Consider the following 23,482-nt stretch of genomic DNA (forward strand, 5'->3'; position numbering starts at 1 on the left):
GTTATCAAGATATTAATACTTACCACTTCCTTTGTGGTCATCGTAAATGTCTTGGAATAATAAACTGGAGACGATTGTTAAATTGATTTAAATCCTCGTGTGTGGAACACAATGTAGCTAACGCGATGCGTACCAAACTTTGAATAACAAGATGAGGAAGATTCGCGTTCGTCTGATTTTGAATTAACGGTACGACCTCTGTGCCCTGCCGCCATATTGGTTTTAAAATCTATTAGTTATTCAAGTATATTTTTTTATATGAGAGAGGGCAAACGGGCAAAGGGCTCACTGGATGGGTAGAGGTCAGGTAACCGCCCATGGACATCTGCAACATCAGGTGTCAAGAGATGCGTTGCCGGCCTTTAAGGTGAAGTATGCTCTTTTCTTGAAGGTCCCTAAGTCGTATCAAAATTTAAATGCCAACTAATTAGAAAATCTGGTGATCAACTCAGTGTTAATGATCAAAGAATTATATTACAACTAGCTTTTAACCGCGACTTTGTCCGCGATGAATAGTTACTTTGTGCAATTTTTTTAGGATACTTTTCAAATAATACTCATACAAACTGCTGTTTCCGTTGCTGGCAGTGCTCTTCTATCATACAGCGCATATCCCTTGTCATTATGGACAGTCTCTTTAATTGTATTTCCCTGTGAACTTTAATCTCCTATTTCATTCACATGTCAAAGTTTCAAAAATTCTCGTACAAATATTAATAAATTATTTCTTATCAAGTGCCTAAATACAATGTTTCATGGTTTTATCTTCGATAATGACGAATTTCCATACAAACTGCAATCCCCTATTGAAACGCCTCCATTTATTTTTTTACAATAAAAGTTTGCCTTTGTACTTTTTCAAGCTCGATTTGATAAAATTTAGTGCAGAGATAGACAAATCGGTTCTGTGGTTTAGGCCTGAAAGCGTAATAAACAAACTTACATTTACATTTACTATATTAGTATCATATACCTATCATTCTCTGGGGTCGGTCCTTCATGTGTCAGGATCGTGGTCTATATTAGGGTTGCATCTGGAGCTGCTGATCTGCCTTCATCTGGTTTTCCGAAGCATCTCTCTTGTAAAGATACAATCTTTAAGAATTTGGAATGATGAGTCGTTAATTTGGTTGGTACATCTTGTTGAAGAACAATATGTTTTGCCTTCGGTATTTACAACCACAATTAGAGTTTCCAAACTATATCCACTGTAAATTTATGAAGTGAATAAAAACTTCTTTATAATAATGTTTAACTCGCGTCAGACACGTGACCTGATCGAAAATTCGTAAGACAGTCGTTGAAATTATGCATGAAAGTTGATAACTCTATGAGATAAACTTTTTAATATATAATAATTTCAATAGTTATGAAGTGTTAAATGTTTTATGTGATATAAATTGTCATTTTTGTGTACGATAGTGCCTATGCTGATAAATAAAGCAGTTCGTGCGAAATTATTCCTTAACCATTCCGAACCAGAGCAACCCGTTTTTTTTTCCCACAATAGTTTATCCATGTTAAACAGTATATAACACGAAGTTCGAGTGTCGTTTCACACTATAAAAAATAATGTGAAAAATCTAAGACTGGTCTTTTTCCTGACCTAATAACATAGCAGATTCCTAATGGCAATTTAGTCAACCAATTATTGAGGTGAGCTGGCGCGGGGTACCAGTTATACCACTCTCAATGCTCAGTTTTTTTTATGTAATATAATGTTTATAAAAATAGTAGCGGCTATTGAAATGTGCCTGAATTAATTGAAATAATTATATTTGAGACTAAACTGTTTATGAATTTTTTGTAAAACTAAAGTGATGTAGAATTTAAACAATTTGTTATGTTTTAAAGTGATAACCCTCACTTCTTACTTACACAAATAAAATTTGAAAACAAAATTTATGAACAACGCGGGACTCGAACCCGCGAAACCCCGCGTTCCGTGCGAGCGCTCTTCCAACTGAGCCAACCGTTCGAGTGACGTATCGTTGATAAATCTTGTATACTTTGTTCAACTCTCAGATTGTGGCCTCATCTACTTACTTTACAGTTGATAACTTGCACAGCCCCAGTATTTGTATATTAGAAAGGCTAAATTGGTTCGAGTCCCGTATCGTTCATAAATTTTATTTGTGTGATGTAGAATTATTAATTAACGATCTAAGATTTTAACGTTAAGCAGACAATGCCATAAGCAGGTAAATGTGAGAAGAACTAAAAAAAATGAAATTGACCTTTAAGTAAATGGAAAATTCAAGTACAATTTAGATTTTGTATGAAATATTTTACATATATAACTCAGCAGTGGATACTTAATTAACTACATAGATTAAGCGAAAATATGTCATCATGGTGCTAACGACTCATGTATTTTTGTCCAATGTTCTATACTTATATTACGGATTGGTATCCGCTGCGCTCCAACTAGATACCACACTACCTAAGAAAAATATCTTTTTAATTACGGCAAATATTAGATGCTTGTGTGTGGCATCTTGACACTCAATGGCATCTTTCAAATTTTGTAACATACGCCCTTGTTAATTTACATTGAAATTAATAAAATACAAAATACTTACTAATGATATGTGATCCCAGTGTCTTTCTTATTTCTTGTAGTATTATTTTCACAAAGATTTACTACGCAATTCGGAAATTTTCATTTCAAATATTAGCAAAGCTTAACAGAACATGTGGACCGTCAACGTAACACATTGTTCGAGACTGGCTCGTGTACTTGGGCGTAGTGTTACTTGCCGCACTTTGCGACTATGCCTGCGGTATTTATATATAAATATCTAAAATATACAATTTGTAAAAAAATTAACACTTGTTTCTTTTGCGAGATAATATCTAAGTAGAGTAATTAAAAGTGAAATTCACTGTAAAAAGATAACATTCAACGTGGGAACTGAACATAATTTATACACAGAACAGCATCTAAGGCATGTCATGTAGGAGATGCTAACAAATATAATACAAGTGCATTCCGACGAGATCGTATATTATCTGACACAATAGGAGATCTGTTGTGAGGAGAAAGTAAGTTCGATGAACTAAACGAAAGTAATTTTGAAATGGGATCAATGGGGTTTGGATTGTTGACAAATGTGTTTATGAACCTTCTTGAACAAAAAAGAGAAAAAATCATTAAAAAAAATGTAATTGTGGCTTCTTGCAAAACAGTGCAATTTTTTTTCAACATTTCGTCAAAAGCAACGAGCCTGTTTTTTTTATGAAAATAAGGGACATGACGAGCATGACGTTCAGCTGGTGGTAAATACGCCCTGCTCATTACCATTCAGTGGCGCTCAGGAATCTTGAAAAAACCAATTCTGAGCGGCACTACGATTGCGCTCGTCACCTTGAGACATAAGATATTAACTTGGGAAGGGTGGTATCTACAAAAAGTACTTCAGTGGGAGGCTCCTTTGCACAGGATGCCGGATAGATTATAGGTACCACAAGTAGGTCTGAAGGGCGCCGTAGCTAGTGAAATTACTGGGCAAATGAGACTTAACATCTTATGTCTCAAGGTGACGAGCGCAATTGTGGTGCCGCTCAGAATTTTTAGGACAGGGCGTATCAATTACCATCACCTGAACGTCGTGCTCATTTCGTCCCTTATTGTCATAAAAAAAACATCAGCATACATGTCTTTTGAGAATAATAAGACCGTATCTTGATCAAAATAATATTATTAATATATAATAATAGACATTAATAGTGAAAAATCTAACTATTGTTTTATATACAACACTACACTAATTGACTTGTTAATTTTTAAAACCTATATTCTGTTATTAAGGCAAAATTACATGTAGGTTGATTGCATTAAATTGTTGAAGTCGATTACGTTAACATTAATGATATCGACCTTATACCAACACAGTGGAAACATGATCTTGGCTAACATCGATAGTCTTAATATAATGAGGTTTTATTTCATTTATAATAAGTACGCAATAATGAGAAAAAGAAGTACCTAGTCTTGCCTTAAATACTGAAACAAAGAAAATAAAAATCTATTGAAATAACATTTATTACTTTTACAGTTTAATGCATAAATATAAAACAATTTAAAATATAAAAAGCTTTCTCGAAGTGGTCTCCATTGGCTGCAATACAGTCCTTTATACGTTGAGGCCAGTTATCAATAGAAGCACACACTCTTTCCATGGGAAAATTCTTAGCTGCCTGTTAGTGATTGTGTTAGGAACTCCAAATAATCATGAATTTTAGAGCAAGCCGTACTCTCTAAAACTGACCATAAATCATAATTCAGCCGATTAAGATCGGGTCTAGACGACAGCCAGTCTGCAGCTCTGATGAAGTTCGAAACGTTCGTTTCCAACCAACACTGCGTAGACCGAGCTTTAACACCCAGCGCCGAGTCTTGCTGGAAGGACCATTCTTGGTTATTGAACATGATGTTGTTAAGGGGCTTCACTAACTTCTCAATAATGGTATTTTGATACACTTGTGCCGATGTTTTGATGATCTTTCATAGCTAATACCCCACCAAACCATGACTGAAGTCGGATAGTGCCCGTTGCACTCTGTCGACTAATTAGGAAGCTTTCGTAGCTTTGAGCATAAATACGGTCATTTTCTTTGTTAAAATGTTGCTCAATTGTAATAATTTTCTCAGTAGTAAGCAAAATTTTTCTGTGACCTCCCTTTGCGTACCGCTTCGGTAGCTTAGATTTTTTTTTAATTATCAGTTAAGATATGACCAGTTCGTCTCCTATAGGCTGCAAGTCCTAAGTCAACTTTTAAAATACGCAACATGGTTCTAGGTGCTATCTTCATCACCCGAGATAAAATGTTTTGCTTTCGGACAGGATATCTTCGAATTATTTCCCTTACTGCTTTGACCACCTTCTTCGTACGAACACTACGTGGATAAAATGAAATAACTCAATGAAAAATACAGATTTAAAATAATTAAAATAAAAAAGACAGATTCCTAATTCAAATGTAATATTTTGTTTATTTTTAATTGTAACAGTATTTATGGCCAGAATAAGTATATAGGCATTAAATGATGAAATTATTCGTTTTTAAATAGTGTTGTCGAAAGTGTTGTAATTAATATTATAAATAATATGCAAATCATATGATTATGCGAAATATAGAGAAATGTTTGTTATGTAAGCTCTGCGTAACCAAAGTTGTGTTTTAAGTTTTTGGGTAACAGATGCATAATATATGAAAATGGGTTAATGTTTTAATTAATTATCCTACACATGGTTATTATTTATTTTCAATCGCAGGTCAACAACGAACCGTCTGTGTACTGAATATTTGATTCCGAAACCGGATCTCACTTTCAGTAACATATTTTAATTGCCTTTTACCATTTGGGTACGGTACGGTTTAATATAAAAATAACTACTAATATAGTAAAAACTCGGCTTCCAATTATTTTTGAAGTAAAAACTTCTTTAGCGTTGTTAAGCACTTTTCTTGGGATGGGTATTAAATGTTAAACTCGCGTCAGGACACGCGACCTGATCGAAAATTCGAAAGACAGTCGTAGCAATTACGGATGAATGTTGATTTTTCTGAGAGATAAGATAATTTCTGAAGTGTCAAATTTTTTATATGATATAAGTTGTCATTTTTGTGCACGATAGCGCAGTAAATGACTATTGTATTTAACCACATAAATGGTAGTACTTTTATACTGATAAATAAAGCAATTCATGCGAAGTTATTCCCTAACCATTCCAAAACATTCAAAAATTCACGACGTTAATGTTCAAGTTTTCACTCCTTCTGGCACTCCCGGAGTGCAACTCTTTTCTTAACATATAAAGTATATACTTAGGCTTTTTGTGCATAAATTCATGTGACGACTGTCGAACTAGAGTGAAGCGTATAAATCCTGATGTAAATCTAATAAAACATAATATACCTTCGCGTTTAGAGACGAATAATAAATCAAGTATGTACAAGTATTAATCTTTATCAATTCAATTATCGACAGCTGTCAAAATGTATCAATAATTATATATTTTAAATGTGTGCAACACGGTTTGAATTACATACGGTCATGTTATGATAGGCGTGGCGTAAACTTTATAACTCACGAACGTCACTTTTACTTACATCAAAATTAATATTATCATTCACATATCGACGATGTCCAATTTTTGACAGGAAATCTCAAAGTCAAGCAGTCCTTATTTACAATAAGACTTGAAAACAAAATTTATGAACGATGCGGGACTCGAACCCGCGACCACTCGCGTTCCGTTCGAGCGCACTCTTCCTATTTAGTTATATCTTATATCTGTAGGTATATATATATGTTTGATATATTTGCATGCCTCTTGAAAAGTTCGTGTAAAATGCAAAACTATTATTAATAATGTGTATTTAAATTACATTAAAGTTGTATAAGTAAATACACCTTAAGCTGCTCGTTGTGACGTCATTGCTAAAAATCCAACTGATATTATGGCTTTAAAAAAATAAATTTTTTATATTTTAAAACGTTAAAGTTGAAGATTAAAAAAAAAATATTTAACTTTGGATTTTAAGATGGGCACGGAATTGTGTTAAATTTACCTTTGTACAATTTAACCCCAGAAACCTGGGTTTACCTCTTAAAATATCGCGTATCACCGCATTTCAAGTACATGTCTCTATATTTCGATTCTGCGGTCATCTGGATGGCAAAGCCAAAGTGGCCTCGAAGAGATTGGGGGTCATAAATAGAGCCGGCCTGCTTGATAGCGCTCTACAAAGCTCTACAAGTCCAGCACTTTTCTGTGGTAGATTATGGGTACCACAAAGGCGCCTATTTCTGCCGTGAAGCAGTAATGTGTTGTGTTTCGGTCTAAAGGACACCGTAGCTAGTGAAATTACTGGGCAAATGAGACCTGACATCTTATGTCTCAAAGTGACGAGCTTAATTGTAGTGCTGCTCAGAATTTTTGGGTTTTTTAAGAATCCTTAACGGCACTGCACTTTAATGGGCAGGACGTATCAGTTACCACCAGCTGAACACCCTGCTCATCTCGTCCCTTATTTTCATAAAAAAAAAGTTTTATCTCTAACCATTTGATCGCGTACAACGCAAAGCTGCACGTATAGTCCGTGATCCAGGTCTCTGTGAACGGCTGGATCACTTGGATTACGTAGAGTCCTATGCATTGAAAACGAATACCGAAAAAACATATAAATGTAAATAAAAATAAATTCGAATATTTTTAATAATATTACATTGTTCTTTAATCTTTAACGGCCTTGCAAATAAAATTGGCACAAACATATTATACCGGAGGATAAATATTTTGCTTACGGTTGGTTTATTCGGACTTATAACGTTTCCCGCGCTTATTTGCAATTGACGTTCGGAAAACTTCAAAATTATCATTGTATTGACAGTATTGTCAGCGATATAGTAACCATTTTGCAAGTTCTTGGTTTATTCTCAGGTTTAATTTTATAGCAAGCTTACTTGGAAGGCCCTAAATGTTTGATTAACTATTTAAAATTTTAGTATTCAAATAAAAAAATTGTCCATAAATGCATGATATTTCATCGAACAGACATAGTTTGAAAGTTTTTCTCAATGCTGTTTGTTTTATTTATAACAATTTCACTTGTGACTGAGTATCACCAACAACTCTATACCTGTAAACTAGTTCGAACAAGAAATCTAAATAGGTAGAGGAAATAACTTAACTGGTAACCAAGTAGCTATTTTCACTAACATTGCAGGTGTGTTTTCTTTTCACCAGGGAAGATAAAAAACATTAGTGAATTTTCTAGACTGTGATAATCATAATAAACACGAAAAACAAACATAAGCAGAAATGTGTAAACTTTACTGTGTTTCGGTCTGAAGGGCGCCGTAGCTAATGAAATTACTGGGCAAATGAGACTTAACATCTTATGTCTCAAGGTGACGAGCGCAATAGTAGTGCCACTCAGAATTTTTGGGCTTTTCAAGAACCCTGACACTACATTGTAATGGGCAGGGCGTATCAAATACCATCAGCTGAACGTCCTGCTCGTTTCGTCGCGTATTTTCATAAAAAACAAAAAAAACTTATTAATACACGGTTAAGTTCGTAAGACTTATGCTAGGAGATGTTCTTTTAAAACATGATCCCAGAAAAGTACAAAAAAAAATATGTAATAGTACATTAGCATAAATGAATATTACTTTGTAATAAGTAGTCATAGGTCATATTATAGTCAATCAAACTAAAATCAAATTTAAAAAAACAAATAATATAATTTTGATTATTTGTTATGCAAATTAATATCAGCTTACGAAGCCTAACTTGGTAAAATGGTGGTAAATCACCACTTCGAATAAGATAGACTTTTAAAAAAAAACAATAAGGAGGGGCTAGAAAGTCGTTGCCACATTTTTAAAATAAATAACAGTTTCAGCTTCTCACAAAATAATTTTTAAATAAAGTCTTAGATGCATGGTAATAAGTTAAATTAAAATATTGAACTTGATTTTTGAATATTTTAGGTTAGGGAATAATTCCGCACGAATCGCTTTATTTATCAGTATAAAAGTACAAAAAATTTAACACTTCACAACTATTACAATTATTTTATATTAAGAAGTTTATCTCTCAGAAAAAATCAATTTTCATCCATAATTTCAGCGTCTGTCTTACGAATTTTCGATCAGATCACGTGTCCTGACGCGAGTTTAACATTTTATACTCATCCCAAGAAAAGTGCTTAACAACGCTAAAGAAGTTTTTACTTCAAAAAAGTTTACAAGTCATAGAAAACAACTCAAAATATTATAACTACGTACCTACTTTCAACTTTTAATTATAAATAAATCAGTTCCCGATAATAGCTTCGACCAGTCAACCCGAGCAGCGCCTGTTCACGAGCATTACGCATGTACCAACCATCGCTTCCCTTGATATATTTAAGGGAGCAATTATGACATTAATTATAATATGAAAAAAAAATGTTTATAATATGTAATATGTATCACAATTCTCTACCTACAATAAAAGCAAACCTTACTTAGGATAAAGTTACTTGAGGAATATCTATCTGGAAATATTACTGCCATTACGTCAATTATTATGCATCAAAAATAATAAAAATCGAAGAGTGAATAATTGTCTGTGACGCATGCGCTTACATTAACATTCGTAGAATATATTGATAAGAATTAATAAATGATAAGCAAGGACGGTGCACAGTGAAAGTGGATGAAACATACATTATAAACAGCGGCCTGGCGGAGAGCCAAATGAAAGTGATCCTCCATCTGTTAAATGACACGATTAACTCGTAAATTTACTCTAAATCGATTGCCAATAACTTTCATCATGATGATCAAACTGTTCTTGTCTTTTAGAAAGACTGTATGTCACTGAGTCAAATTAAAATAAGATATGATATCACTTATTCAAAGTCAAAAACTACCCATTCGTAAAAGTATGCCTCGGACCTGCATGCAAAAACTCAGCGGTCTTCTTTTTTTTCAATAAAATATGATAGCAAAGTAATATCGTACAATTAAAATTATTATTTTATAGTCTGAAGGCGGTTGATCAATTCCCAATCTGTGGTATCATTAAGAAAGTCATTTATGTTACGTAACCATTACCACACAAACGTTTTTTAACAATTCTTTTGACTTTCGTAATACATTTGTTTTTTAACATTTTCACAGGAGTAAAAAATAAATAAAAGTTTAAAAAAAATACATAATTCACGTAAATAATTTCCATTTAAATTTTCCATAATAATATCATTTCGGAACAAACTACAACTAATCTAGTAGCCGCTATACTACCTACGTAAGTACCACCCACGTAAGTTGATTAAAATTTTCTTTTTAAAATTAATAATCTGTTTGAAAATTCCATTAATTTTAATTATTTACTTTAATTTTTGATTTATTTTTAACGATTACAGTTTAGTAGTTCAATGTCAATGTGAAGGTTTCTCATATAGTCTGTATGTTATTCCTGCACGGCTAAATTGTCCATATTTTTTTATGAAAATAAGTATGGACATAGACTGAGAAAAGAGACAAATTTAGGTTATATTATACTCTGATATATATAGAGTTCTGAGGCTAATTTTGACATGAAGCAACCCGCGGGCAGCAGTTTCTATAACCTTAGGTTAACAAAGAAATTTTACTTTATCTCCACGGATATTATTAATGTAATGACTTGTACTTAATACGTTTATTATCGCGTTAATAATCTAAGTTATGAATATTCAGTGACACGTTTGTATTTGACTTGAGCGTCATTGTGATAGTACCTACTTATATGCTTTCTTTCTCTCTGCTCGGTGACGGGTGTTAAATATGATTTCTAGAATAGGATACAAATATATTTATTTGGCGTAGGGAATGATAGTAACATAACATAAAGCAAAAACACTTTGTAAGCGTCATGAAGCTACATCAGTTCGTAAAACGGCTTTGACATGGGGAGAAGAACTGACAAGAAACTCCCAGCCCATCTTTTAATCTGCTTCAATATAGTAAGCCTTCTTTATTTAAGAAGCTTAGTTATATTTCTTGAACTGTGCTCAGTGAGTCTTAGTATACTTACTCTCTCGTAAAACTGGAGGCCATCTGGAGAGCAAAGCCAAATTGGCTTCAAAGAAACTGGGCGTCATAGAGCACGGCAATACTTCAAGCCGGTCTACATTCTAGCGCTCTACAAAGCGCAGGTCCGGCCACACATGGAGTATTGCTGTCATCTCTGGTCTGGCGCACACCAGTATCAGCTCGATCCATTTGACCGCGTGCAACGCAGAGCAGCTCGAATTGTCGGGGACCCACTCTAGACCTGATTCCTGCCGCCGAATCCCACCTTCGCACGACACGCCACAAGTTAGGATATCATCCCCACCATCTGGATGTGTGGCGGTCCTCCACATTGCGGTTTACAAGGAGCTTTCTTCCACGTACTACAAAGCTGTGGAATGAACTTCCTTGTGCGGTGTTTCCGGGACGATACGACATGGGTACTTTCAAAAAAAGCGCGTACACCTTCCTTAAAGGCCGGCAACGCTCCTGTGATTCTGATGATGGTGTTGCAAGAGATTGTGGGCGGCGGTGATCACTTAACAACAGATGACCCGTACGCTCGTTTGTCCTCCTATTCCTTAAAAAAAAAACCGAACACCAAGACCTATGAAGGAGCCCTAACCCCTAGCTAACCTATTTAACCTAACACGGCACGAGCATTTTATTCTTTCTTCGTGAATTGAATGAATTCAAATCATATTTTTTCTTGAATTCAGTAATGTTTTTTTTCTTATATACATTATATTATTTGCTACATTATATGCTTATTATTAGAAAAATTATTCTATGGCACAGTCTAAATAAACATGCCTCATGGTGTGATAGTTAATAGATAAACTTAGTCTGGCCATAAATACCTACTGTTACAATTAAAAAATAAATAAAATATTACATTTGAATTTGGAATCTGTCATTTTTATATGATTTTTCATTTTCTCATATTGGCGGCAATACATTGTACAATAGTTTGCGTCATAAAGCTCTACGTAGTCTTGGTTGGAAACGAATGTTCTGGACTTCATCAGCGCTGAAGAGTGGTCGACGTCTAGTCCCGATCTTAATCCGCTGGATTATTATTAATGGTGAATTTTAGAGAGTGCAGCTTGCTCTAAACGCCATGATAATTTGGAGTCCCTAAAACAATCCGTACGAATGACAGTGAAGAATTTTCCCATGGAACACCATGTATAACTAAACGTTTAAAGGACTCTATTGCAGCTAATGGAGAATAAGCCTTTTATATCTTAAATTGTTTTATATTTATGTATTAAACTAATACACTGTAAAAGTAATAAATGTTATTTGCACTGTAATTTTTTTTATTACTTGTATGTAACTACTTATTGAGTAACAAGTACCCGCATTTTGCTTTTGTCTCGTTATAATGATTATAACTGCAACGAGTAAAACCTTCACCTGAATAAAAAGATTAATATTGAATTATTTTATAGAAGTTGCCTTTTTATATCAAAAGCAAACAATGACATCACAGTTCAGCTTAGCGAAATTCTCTAATAAAAAGCAAATTCCGTCGATTGTATGAAACGTGCAGTCATTTATAGATTGATAGGTGCCGGCTATAATCTTGTAAAAAACGGAGATAGCCGTAATTAATACGTTTTAAGCAACTGTTCGTTTTCAAACTTAGCCGGATTATACTTCGTTGCCATAATGTAATTACTATTTGAAACTTATGTCAAATCTAACTGCACGTTTCATACTAAACTAAATTTAATTTATTTCTTAATTTAAATTATTTCCCGCCTCTTATTATTTAGTATTTATATTCTCTTTGTCACAGACAATCATAGCTTGTTTGTTGTAGTAGGTATGCGGACGAGGATGTTCTCATTCCGGTGAAATAAGAATATGTTGTTGTATAGAATTTAAACTACCTCATCTTAACGAAACTAGATTAGTAAGTTGTCATTTCTCTAACGGCCGTTCCCAATATTCAGTCTATCTCTTACTTGAGATAAGAATCGCAACTATCGTTGACTTTTCTGTCCCAATAAACTTATCGACGGTAACTCACCTTATCCGTACACGCTGTCTGTCAATGGGACGACGTAGAGCTTACCAGCGATAGAAGTTTGTATGAAAATTTCAATTCACGCGTCCCAATATAAGGCGATTAGAATGACTTATCGGGTATATTGGGACCGCTTCAGATTATTGACAGCTAATTACTGACAGTAGAAGGTAGTAATTTATCTCTATCTGTAGATAGTATATTGGGAACGACCGTTAGTCACCCATTATTTTTAGCTTATTACAATGAGAATTATCATAAAATATTTTCAAATTAATAGCTGCGAAAAGAATTGTACCGTGAGATATATTGTGCGAGAAAAGCATCCATGTTTATTACTTAGATAATTTGTACGTCTAGATAGAGTCTCTTGCTGTTAGACAACCGATAAAAACAGGCCAGGATTATTAGTTTAGTGTGCGTGACAAGCTACGACTTACACTCGCGATTTGTGTTAATGTGCGTGTATTTCTCAAAATAAAGATTACTTACATGGATCATTTATACGTCTAGAATCTAACTTGGAAAATAATTGACTTTAGAACTAACCTAACAAAACGCGAGTGTAAGACGTAGCTTGTCACGCACAGACGAGACTCTATCTAGATGTATAAATTATCTAAGGCTGATATCATATAACTGGGTGTGTTGGAATAGGTACAACTTAATTAATTGGATGAATGTTAGAAAACGTTCGGTTAAGGCAAATATTTTCTTAATAATAAAAATAGATATAATATGCACTAAAAAGTATAAAAATAATTGCGTATTTTTATGCAATCTAATTCTAGTTACGATTATTGTGATCTTTGGATCCGGTGTCTCGCTCTCGACTCTCGCCTCCTCACGACTCGAGAACATCTCACCTACAACTATGTATGTAGTTACAAACCTATCTTGGATGACACCGACTCCAAAAATTACAATAATCGTAACTAGAATTAGATTAATTAAGCACCATCTTTCAAATAAAAAAATAATTTTCTAAATCGGTTCACCCAAAAGAAAGTTCTGAGGTAACAAACATAAAAAAATACTGACGAATTGAGAAGCTCCTCCTTTTTTGAAGTCGGTTAGTAAACGGTTGAAAATCTAGACTGTCAAAGGCTAGCTAAAACTATAGCGTTCGTTCTAAAATTATGAATCATGTGAAATTATTATCAAATCCAGTGAGTGTGTGTGTATTGTAGACAATAATTGTATCCGCACAATAAAACTGTTGTTTTCCGCAATCGTTTATCGTATAACAATCTGCACCATCTAGATTCTAGGTGATACTGTTGATACCATATAGGTAAGTTATAATTATTGTGGTTCCGACAACTGGTGATCATTGCATATGTAATTAGTTCATGTTATTTGATATCTAATTGTGCTAAATGCTAATGGCTTAGACTAATTATTTATCTAATATCAGCAAGTTATTTCGCTTTATTACCTACAGTTTTCAAGCGCAAAATTAAAACTCATTTAATTTAATAATTTCATTCGTCTTTGTTTTTGATAATATCGTTATTAATAATAGTTGCTTTATCTTCTTAATTTACATAGTTTTATATTTTGTGTAGCTACTTAATAAAGTAATTTATATAGTAAGTAAACAAATAAATTGCCTTATTTTAATATTGTTATTAAGAAGTACTTGTAATTTAATGAATTGCATGTCGAGTTAGCCCGTAAATGTGTAAATTAAAATGTAATACTATTCTAGCCGTTACCGGTCGCTGGGCGAATTTTAAAAGGAAGGAACGTTGGAATTCGAAAAATAAGTAGCCATAAGCCATCTAGGATAAATTTCGCATCGAATGGTGGTAGTTTCATGTCGATACGATCGGTGGTTTAGGCGTGAAAGATCCTCAAACAAAGACCATTTTCATTATATATATAGATTGATGTGTAAATTAACCATAAGGCAATTAATACATTGTATACAACGTGGACTTCCTACTAAATAATTACGATAATTTTATTAGTAGTAATGCCATACACTTACAAAATACTATCGTTTAGGCAAACAAAGCATGTGAGATAGAACATCTCTTTCGGAAATACAGCAAGCTGTAATCTAGAAAAGGAAAGCGAATCTAATGTTACTGTAACCGATTTTGATTGGCAAATCATAAACAGTCAGCCAAACTTGGAATCGGCTCCTATGTATTCCTACTTAATATCTTCGCATTCTTGGCGTGGGTCCGTGCAGAATGGGATTTTGCTATGCGAACTTACGGCCGTTCCCAATATTGAGTCTATCTCCGGTAGTGGCCTATTTAAGTTAAAAATCGTAACTATCGTTGACTTTTCTGACCAATAAACTTATTAAATTGAAAAAAGTGATTCAATCGATTGTATGATACGTGCAGTCATTGATAGATTGACAGATGACATAATCTTTTAAAAATCAGGTAGCCAAAATCCTACGTTTCACGCGACTGTTCGCTTTCAAACTTAGCCGGATTATACTTCGCCGTGAATCGCAATACTTTAATAACTATTATTTCAAACTTATGTCAAATCAGTGTACGTTTCAAACTAAACTAAATTTCAATTTTTACTCAGGCAGTCCTGCCTCTTATTACATAGTATTTACATCCTCTTTGTATACCAAGTTTATTCGTAAGGCCGATAATGTGTATATCGTAAACTATACAAATTTCATATTCTTACATAAAACGTGATGAATATTTGCAAAATGGAATTATTGTATGCGCTTGAGTGCGAAACGTGTGCGATACCGTCACAGAGTCACTTTCTTTCCAGCAGAGTCAATGAAGCGAAGAGAAAGTACCGACCCCGACGTCCGCGTGGCGCGCTGTTACTTATAACTGCTGATTCACCAAATATAATGTTACCCAAACTGTTTTATAAAGCCAATTTCATCGAATTATAGATGGGTGCCCACCAATGACGTTCTATAAATAACGTCATTGGTTCCCGCCAATCTTATTGTCAGTGTTCGCTCGCTCGGCGTTTTGTCTATGACTATTAATTAGCCAAGTGATAATATTATGTGCTCTCAGTCTACGAATTCCTGAAGTAGTTAAAGTCTAAGTTCTTTATTTGCCAGAAACATTCAGAAGAAAAGTTGTTACAAAATTACGAGTAGGCACATGTTTCGTCTTGACAGATATGCAAATATTTTTGTGGTTTCGTTTTATAATACAACTAGCCACTCCCGCCCGCTGGGCGAATTTTAGAAGGAAATAAATTAATGAAGGAACGTTGGAATTCGAAAAATATGTAGTCATATATACGAGTAAGCCACCTAGGAAAATTTTCGCATCGAATGGTGGTAGTTTCATGTCGATACGATCAGTGGTTTAGGCGTGATTGAGCCTCAAACAAAGACCATTTTCATTATTATATATATACATAACCTAACATAGTCAATATTTCCTGCTACATTTAATTTGACCAACGCAAAGCTATACCTAAAGACCCTACAATATAAAAATACAGTAATTAATGAAATCTTAGGAGATAATGTAGTAAAAATAATCACAAAAAATTATAATATTAAGAATAGTATTCGTGCCAGTTCGTGTGATAATATTCGTTTATTGAGTAAATACAATATATTTATAATAGTGTCAATAATTTAAATTTAAATCTATTTAACACTGTCTCCTTTCTTATTTCTTTTGGTTATTTATTAAATATATTTACACACACAGCAAGTGAGTATGTGTATCTATACACATGCGTCATGCGGGCTTGCGAACACCTAGTTGTTTTCGGAAGCAACGAATACACTAAATGGCCGACTTCCGTGCGACCATAACTACGATGGCAATAATATAAATTTTATTGTGAATATACCCGAAGTCAGCGAATCTAGCGATAGCGGGCGTATTCATTTTCTGCTGTATTTTCAACCTATTTTCGATGAAAGTAATAAATAATGAATCTTGTTCTGTATTTACCAGTGGGAGGCTCCTATGCACAGGTAGCCGGCTAGATTATGGGTACCACAACGGCGTCTATTTCTGCCGTGGAGCACTAATGTGTAAACATTACTGTGTTTCGGTTTGAAGGGCGCCTTAGCTAGTGAAATTACTGGGCAAATGAGACTTAACATCTTATGTCTCAAGGTGACGAGCGCAATTGTAGTGTCGCTCAGAGTTTTTGACTTCTTCAAGAATCCTGAGTGGCACTGCATTGTAATGGTAAGGGCGTATAAATTAACATCAGCTGAAAGTCCTGCTCGTCTCGTCCCTTATTTTCATTAAAAATAATTACATGTTTATTTATTTAGTCAATCTATGTATTTATAAGAGATTTCCACCCAAAGAATGCTGGGAGAGTTTCTTGCGCCGCTTCTTCCCTATCGGAGCGCCATTTGTTTCCGAAGCGGTAGTAGTATCTAGTATATTAGAAATGACATCAAGAAGAATTCTAAAGGATTCAAATTTCAGAAAATAATTAATGCCTTTTAAGCCTTTTCATGTATTGTCTCATCACGATATCTCTGGAACCATAAGGTATATATGTACATATTAGAGAGTTGAAATTTGGTAGGAATATTTCTTTCGCCGAGTAGAGGATTTTACGAAATTCCACCCGCAAGTCGTCAACGTCAGATAGTTATTTATATAACTTTTGAAATTGTTTTGCGCATAACTTATTTTTATCAAAAATCATCTACATGCTACTCCGAGACTACTATACGATCCAATAGTAAGTAATTTCTTAAGTAGAGTCGGATTGAATAGTAAATATTAATTGGCATGCCTGACGTGTGAGTAAGCGAACCATATTAAGTTACAACTGACTTATCGAGTCAGGCTTGAAGTTAGAGAATGCATATTATATTTAATGCTATGCAGAAATACATAGAAAAACATTTATTACCTCTAGTATTTATTTCAACATATTCATATTAGGTTTTTGATTAAATAAATAAGAAAATAGATAAGAATAAATTTAAAATAAAATTTAAATAAATAAAATAAGGCAAAAAAATTATAAGTTAAAAAGAAGTTAGTGTAGAGCCCAGATAATTTATTCATCTAGATAGAATATCTTGCTGTTGGCCAGGAATATTAGTGTAGTGTGCGTGACAAGCTGTGACGTACACCGACGATTTGTATGACACTTTGTGTTGCTTTGTATTGCAAAATAGGGGTTAGTTCTAAATTCAATTTATGGTCGTTATTCGAGTTTGGTCCCCTCTTGCTTTGATGTGGACTTGCTAGTGAGTATATTTTATATATCTCTTATGATTTTTTGCGCTATAAGTTCCCACTGGTAATGGTAGTCACATTCTTGAGCTATCTGCGGATCCAGCTGCGTTGATTTCACTCATAGCTTATAGCTTAGCTCAAACCAGAACATCCCAGACGTAGTCTGCAGGATTAAATTCACAAAAGGCATTTATTTTCTCAAATTGATTCCTTTAGAATTCTTTTTGATGTCATTTCTAATACTACTACCGCTTCGGAAACAAATAGCGCTCTGAGAGAGAAGAAGCGGTTATTTTGCTGTCATTGTTATTGCTATAAAATAATCTAGTCTGGTGGTAACTGGTGATCGTGACTGTTGAGTTTCCACCAAGAGCGGCAACGCAGGTTGTGCGTGAGGAATTAGAACTTCCGTTATGAATCAATTTCAAAGGACAACTCCGTACGATCCAACGAATTTATTCCTGATCAAAGTATAGCAGATTTATAACCATAAGGTCTTGATTGAACCCACAATGAATTGATAATTATATATATATATATAACTAAAAATATATCTAAATCTATTTGTAACGTGTCCTTCGTTTGGTTTTGTGTTTTGTTATTGATTCCTCGTCATCAGCATAATCTCCCGGAAGACTCCCCATGACGATCGGTCCTCCGCTGCCCTCATCCAACGTATTCCAGCGATCTTAACTTTACTGCCAAACCAGCATTTCTTCAAAACAAGCCTCTACGGATTGTTTCCCTTGTCTTCATAACAGTTTCTCACGTCAGTTTCTTCCGCAAACACATATCATATCTGTCTTCATCAGGGAACAGCACCCTTCACTATTTTCTTGAATCCATGACATATAATTGCAAGCTAAGCTAAGCCAACAAGTCAGTGTTGTCGGAGTACCATCCTAGATAACGCCTAAGGTTGAGCTACTTTTGAGACCGCTGAATAAAAATACAACATATTGAATGGTCAAGAAAATTAGATAATCCAATTAAAATAAAAAAATATTAATATGAAAAATATTTAAGTTCTTATCGGTATTATCTTATAATAACGATATTATCTTTTCAGAATTAGCGCCACAAATTTGAATTTGGCACGTTCTCTTTTAAATATAACGGCACTTTTAACCAAAAATTTTTTCAAGTCATAAAAAGCGTGTTTGTTGTTTACCTGTTTTTTTTTGTTTCGGCAGTAAAATCAAAAGATGTTTGAGAAACTCCAATAATAATAATATTGACACGCTTTTTACACAAATTATCTTGTCCCAAGTTAAGCATATATAGCCTGTGTTATGGGTTACAAGACAATGATATATTTAATACAATATACTTACTTAAACATACATAAATTCATATAAACATACATAGATACATTTAAACATCCATGACTCGGAAACAAACATCCATATTCATGACATAAATGCTTACACCTACCGGGATTCGAACCCGGGACCTCTAGCTTAGTAGGTAGGATCGCTAACCACTCGGCTATACAGGTAGGATAGGTATTCTTAAACCACCACTTGAACCTCCATGACATGATTAGCTCCGATGCGGGCTTCTGTGTTTCTGTGTCACGAGCACGATTACAATATATTATCGTATAACCTGTTTTGGACTAGAAATGTTTAGAATTAGTCCAACCTCGACACATAGGTTCGATAAGGAATTGAACAAATTGTATTTTTTTATTGAGAAAAAGGGTGAAGTGCTCGAAGTCTTGATTGAACCCACAATGAATTGATATATATAACTAAATATATCTAAATCTATTTCTATCGTGTGCTTCGTTTGGTTTTGAGTTTTGTTATAGATTCATCATCATAATTATCATCAGCCGGAAGACGTCCACCGCTGGACAAAAGCTTATTAAAACTACATGATAATCCATTACTAAAGTGGTTTAGCGGACAGAAAGGTTATATTAAATATATTTCCATCGTGTTTTTCGTTTATTTTTGTTTGGATTTTGAATCACTACAGCCGAAAGACATCCACTGCTGGGCAGAGCTCCCCCAAAGATCTCCATAACGATCGGTCCTACGCTGCCCTCATCCAACCTACTCTGGCGGTCTTGACCAGATCGTCGGTCCATCTGATTACTGATTTTGATTAGATTTTGAATATTTTGACGATACCAGCCCGTTACAACTGACATAGAATCTATGTGTAGCCAAGAACGCTCCTTCAGGCCAGTTGTCACAATCCGTCACATCAGAATGAAGTAACTTTGCAAGAATACCTTCTCAGAAAGTACCGAATACCACAGATAATAAGAAGAAAATAATTTTAAAAAGGCTGTCAGAAAGCATAGATATCTCATACAGTGTGTTAAATTTTGCCATTTATTGTCGAAGGTGTATAGGATAGTGCACTTCCACTACTACAAACTGTATCCGTTGATTCAAATATTTTCATTCAAACTAGAATGTGATATCACTTACTGAAGACAAATACTACCACCGATTCCACAATGTATGCCTTAGACCTGAGAAGAACCGGCACAAAAAAGTAGTAATTTATGTTATAGTAACCTTTACCACACAAAAGTTTTTTTAACAATTCTTTTGAATATCGTAATACATTTGTTTTGAACATTTTCTAGGATCTTGTTCACTTGTTTTGATCACAACAGATTTACTAACTCCACTTAGCCGAGTAGTAGGCATCATAAGTTTATATCTGCTATAAATCTAAATCATTTACATTCTCCCCTAAATGAGAAACACATGCCATATATAACATTCTATCTTGCATCTTACATCATCGCTGCATGATTTCATAATACCCACATATTTGCAGACGCTTTCTCCTTCTTCAATCTCCGTCTCCAATCACATATTATTTTACCAAAATATCAAAATGTTAACTTGGTGAAATTGTCCTTATTAATTATCATAATTGATAGCGCCGCGCCAGCACGTAATACTGCAGGAGTTAATTCTTCTTCGACCGGATACGTAACGCTATACGAGATTTTATGACATAATCCGTTGACCTACTTTCACTAAAATTCTAGTAGGTAATATTATTATTTTTTATTTACATGATGGGATTCGTTTGGACGAAGGTTTTATGAGACTTGATCCTAGTAAATTACGAGACGTTTATGACTGCTCATTATTTAACATGATTGGCTGTTACTAATTGTATTAATGTAGTAAAACAGAGCTGCGTTTGGACAGTACTTACTAAATTTTTGTGTATTATTGAGACATTCTCAAACTAAGGCTGTTAGAAGGAATATATCTTTTATCTGTACAAGTTATATTAAAAAAAAAATTTTTTTTACAAAAAAAACAACCGACTTCATAAACACTATTCCAAAACAAGAGATAATATGCACTTGAAAGTATCAAAACAATTGCGTATTTTTATACAATATTATTAATTAATCTAATTGTATTTACGATTATTGTGACCACATTACAGTAAAAGTTTTTCAATGGATGCCAATGTCAGATTTGGACCAAATTACAATGGGACCACACGGGAAGCACCAGCTTTCAAATAAAAAAAGAATTATCAAAATCGGTTCACCTAAAAGTTTTGAGGTAACAAACAAAAAAAAATTCCGACGAATTGAGATCCTCCTCCTTTTTTGAAGTCGGTTAAAAACAGTAGTTCATTTAAAATGATTCTTTACTTTTCACAGACCAAATATGACAATAATTTTCGAAAAAACGTATCCTTCAAAACTGTTTAACCGATATCAGATGTATACTTAGTTCAAAAATTTTATTTTACCGAGTTTTAAATCTAATTATTGTTGAGGTGAGGGAGGGAACACACGCCTCTAATGAAACCATTCTTACTCTCTTAGAAAAATCTTACTCTCCAAGTAAATGCCCCGCGTTATATATCATATTCCATCTAAACACTTCAGTTCAGGTCTAAAAAGCGCCTTTGAACAAAAATCTTACGTCTAAATTTAATGTAAGAGGACTTGGACACGACTTCTTAGAACTGAAATAGTGTGTTCATAAAAAAATAAGTTTGATTAAATCAAATCAAAATTATATTTATGCAATTACCTAGGTCAACAACACAAACTTATACAATTAACTATTTAACACAACTTCGGAAAAGGCTGAACTTTAATGAGAAGAAGTGGCAAGAATTTCATTGCTTCTTTTTTTAAATCAATATTTACATCTTTACAGTAACATAAATTATTTATTTACAATTAATATATAAAGTGATACAAAAAATACCGTCGCGACGTAAAAAAAATCAAGTTAAAAAAATGTAAGTAAATTATAAAAAACACAAGAGTTATTGTGTACAGCACATACAGCAATCCACACACACTGTAAATAAATAAAGGTATTATGGGAGCATTTATGAATACCTATTTATAATACTACTAATAATAGATACCTATGTATCTCTACTAATATTATAAGTGTGAATGTAAGTTTATTTGTTACGCTTTCATGCCTAAACCACTGAACCGATTTTGATGAAATTTAGTACAGAGATAGACAAGAGCTTGCGATAAGACATAGGCTACCTTTTATCACGAATAAAAAGCTTTGCGAGATTGAAATAGGGGGTGGAAGTGTGCATGAAAGTTTGTTATTATCGAACATAACACGAAGAAAATTTGTATTAAGGCACATGATAGTAAATAATTAAATATTTATTCTAGCGTTTTTAAAATTAAGAACCTGTGTGGGGATGAAAAAGGGGGATGAAAGATCTATAGTTGGTAGCTTTTAAAATGTATTAACCACAGCAGTTTGTAGTGTATTATTTGCAAAGTGAGTACCTATATTAAAAATAAAAATTTGCTGCCCAAAGTAAGTATTTCACGCGCACGAAGTCGCGAGTAAAAGCTAGTATTACCATAAATATACAAGACAGCTTTACTTTTAACAAAATAAAGTAGAGTTCTCGATAACAGGATCATCCGGTCACCAATAATAAGAATACGTATTCGTAAAATAAATACTTTAATTGTTAATAAACTCTTTCTTTTCTCTTCCAGATTTCTCCTGCCACTGACAGACATGGCTTTAAGTACGCAATGTCTTCCACTATTAATAGTCGGTCTAACCGCCACATTAACATCAGGTGAGTTAAGTTATACAAACTATCTCAATAAATTACAAAATGACGTCTCTTATTTAACTTAACCAGATATATTTTATGACATGACCATGTATATTTCAGGTAATCCACTATTTGTACAAACAGGACGCAATATAAAGCCGGTAATAAAATGGAATCAACCAATGGACACTTGGAATTGGATTGAAGAACCACGAAACGATGAGGCTCTCGTAACACCTTCGAATTTCACTCACAAATTACCGCCGACAGCAAATGAAACTGAACTTATCGCGCACATGGCAGCTCTCAAGCGGAACTATTCACGACTTCTGTGGGACAGTGAGAAGAGCAGCAACTTGCCGCTCTTCGTCGACAAAGCTCTCAAGTTACTTAACCTAAAACAAGTATACTATGAAGTGGAACACTCCGTTATGTCGAGGGTATCGTGCACGGCTTGCAAAGCCGGCGCAGGCTTGCTACAACATTACATGAGGCTCGGTAAGAGTAAGGAAGAGATCAATAAAATGATATACCAGTTCTGTGTGTCTCTCAACATCCAGTCAGCCAGAGTTTGCGAAGGCATTACAAGGTTATTTGGGGTAATATTTCTTTAAAATTGTCAATATATTTTTCTACTTTAAATAAGGACGTAGT

At 34.0% G+C, this 23,482-nt stretch overlaps 2 protein-coding genes across 5 annotated transcripts in view; one reads left to right on the top strand and one right to left on the bottom strand.

Annotated features, from left to right (window-relative positions):
* Positions 1-133, bottom strand: part of LOC126966393 (uncharacterized) — a 30,063-nt gene extending 29,930 nt beyond the window's left edge. The window contains exon 1 of the mRNA XM_050810393.1: positions 24-133. The gene's annotated coding sequence lies outside the window, so the exon portion shown is untranslated. The remainder of the gene's footprint in view (positions 1-23) is intronic.
* The window catches only part of LOC126966388 (sphingomyelin phosphodiesterase), a 43,153-nt gene that overhangs the window by 7,871 nt on the left and 11,800 nt on the right, over positions 1-23,482 (top strand). For all 4 annotated transcript variants that reach the window (XM_050810386.1, XM_050810384.1, XM_050810387.1 and 1 more), the window contains exons 2-3: positions 22,764-22,849; positions 22,949-23,427. In XM_050810386.1, coding sequence (XP_050666343.1) covers positions 22,786-22,849; positions 22,949-23,427 — 543 coding nt within the window. In that variant the 5' untranslated portion in view covers positions 22,764-22,785. The remainder of the gene's footprint in view (positions 1-22,763; positions 22,850-22,948; positions 23,428-23,482) is intronic.

The sequence above is a fragment of the Leptidea sinapis genome, chromosome 10, assembly GCF_905404315.1.
Source record: "Leptidea sinapis chromosome 10, ilLepSina1.1, whole genome shotgun sequence".
NCBI classification, from domain to species: Eukaryota; Metazoa; Arthropoda; class Insecta; order Lepidoptera; family Pieridae; genus Leptidea; species Leptidea sinapis.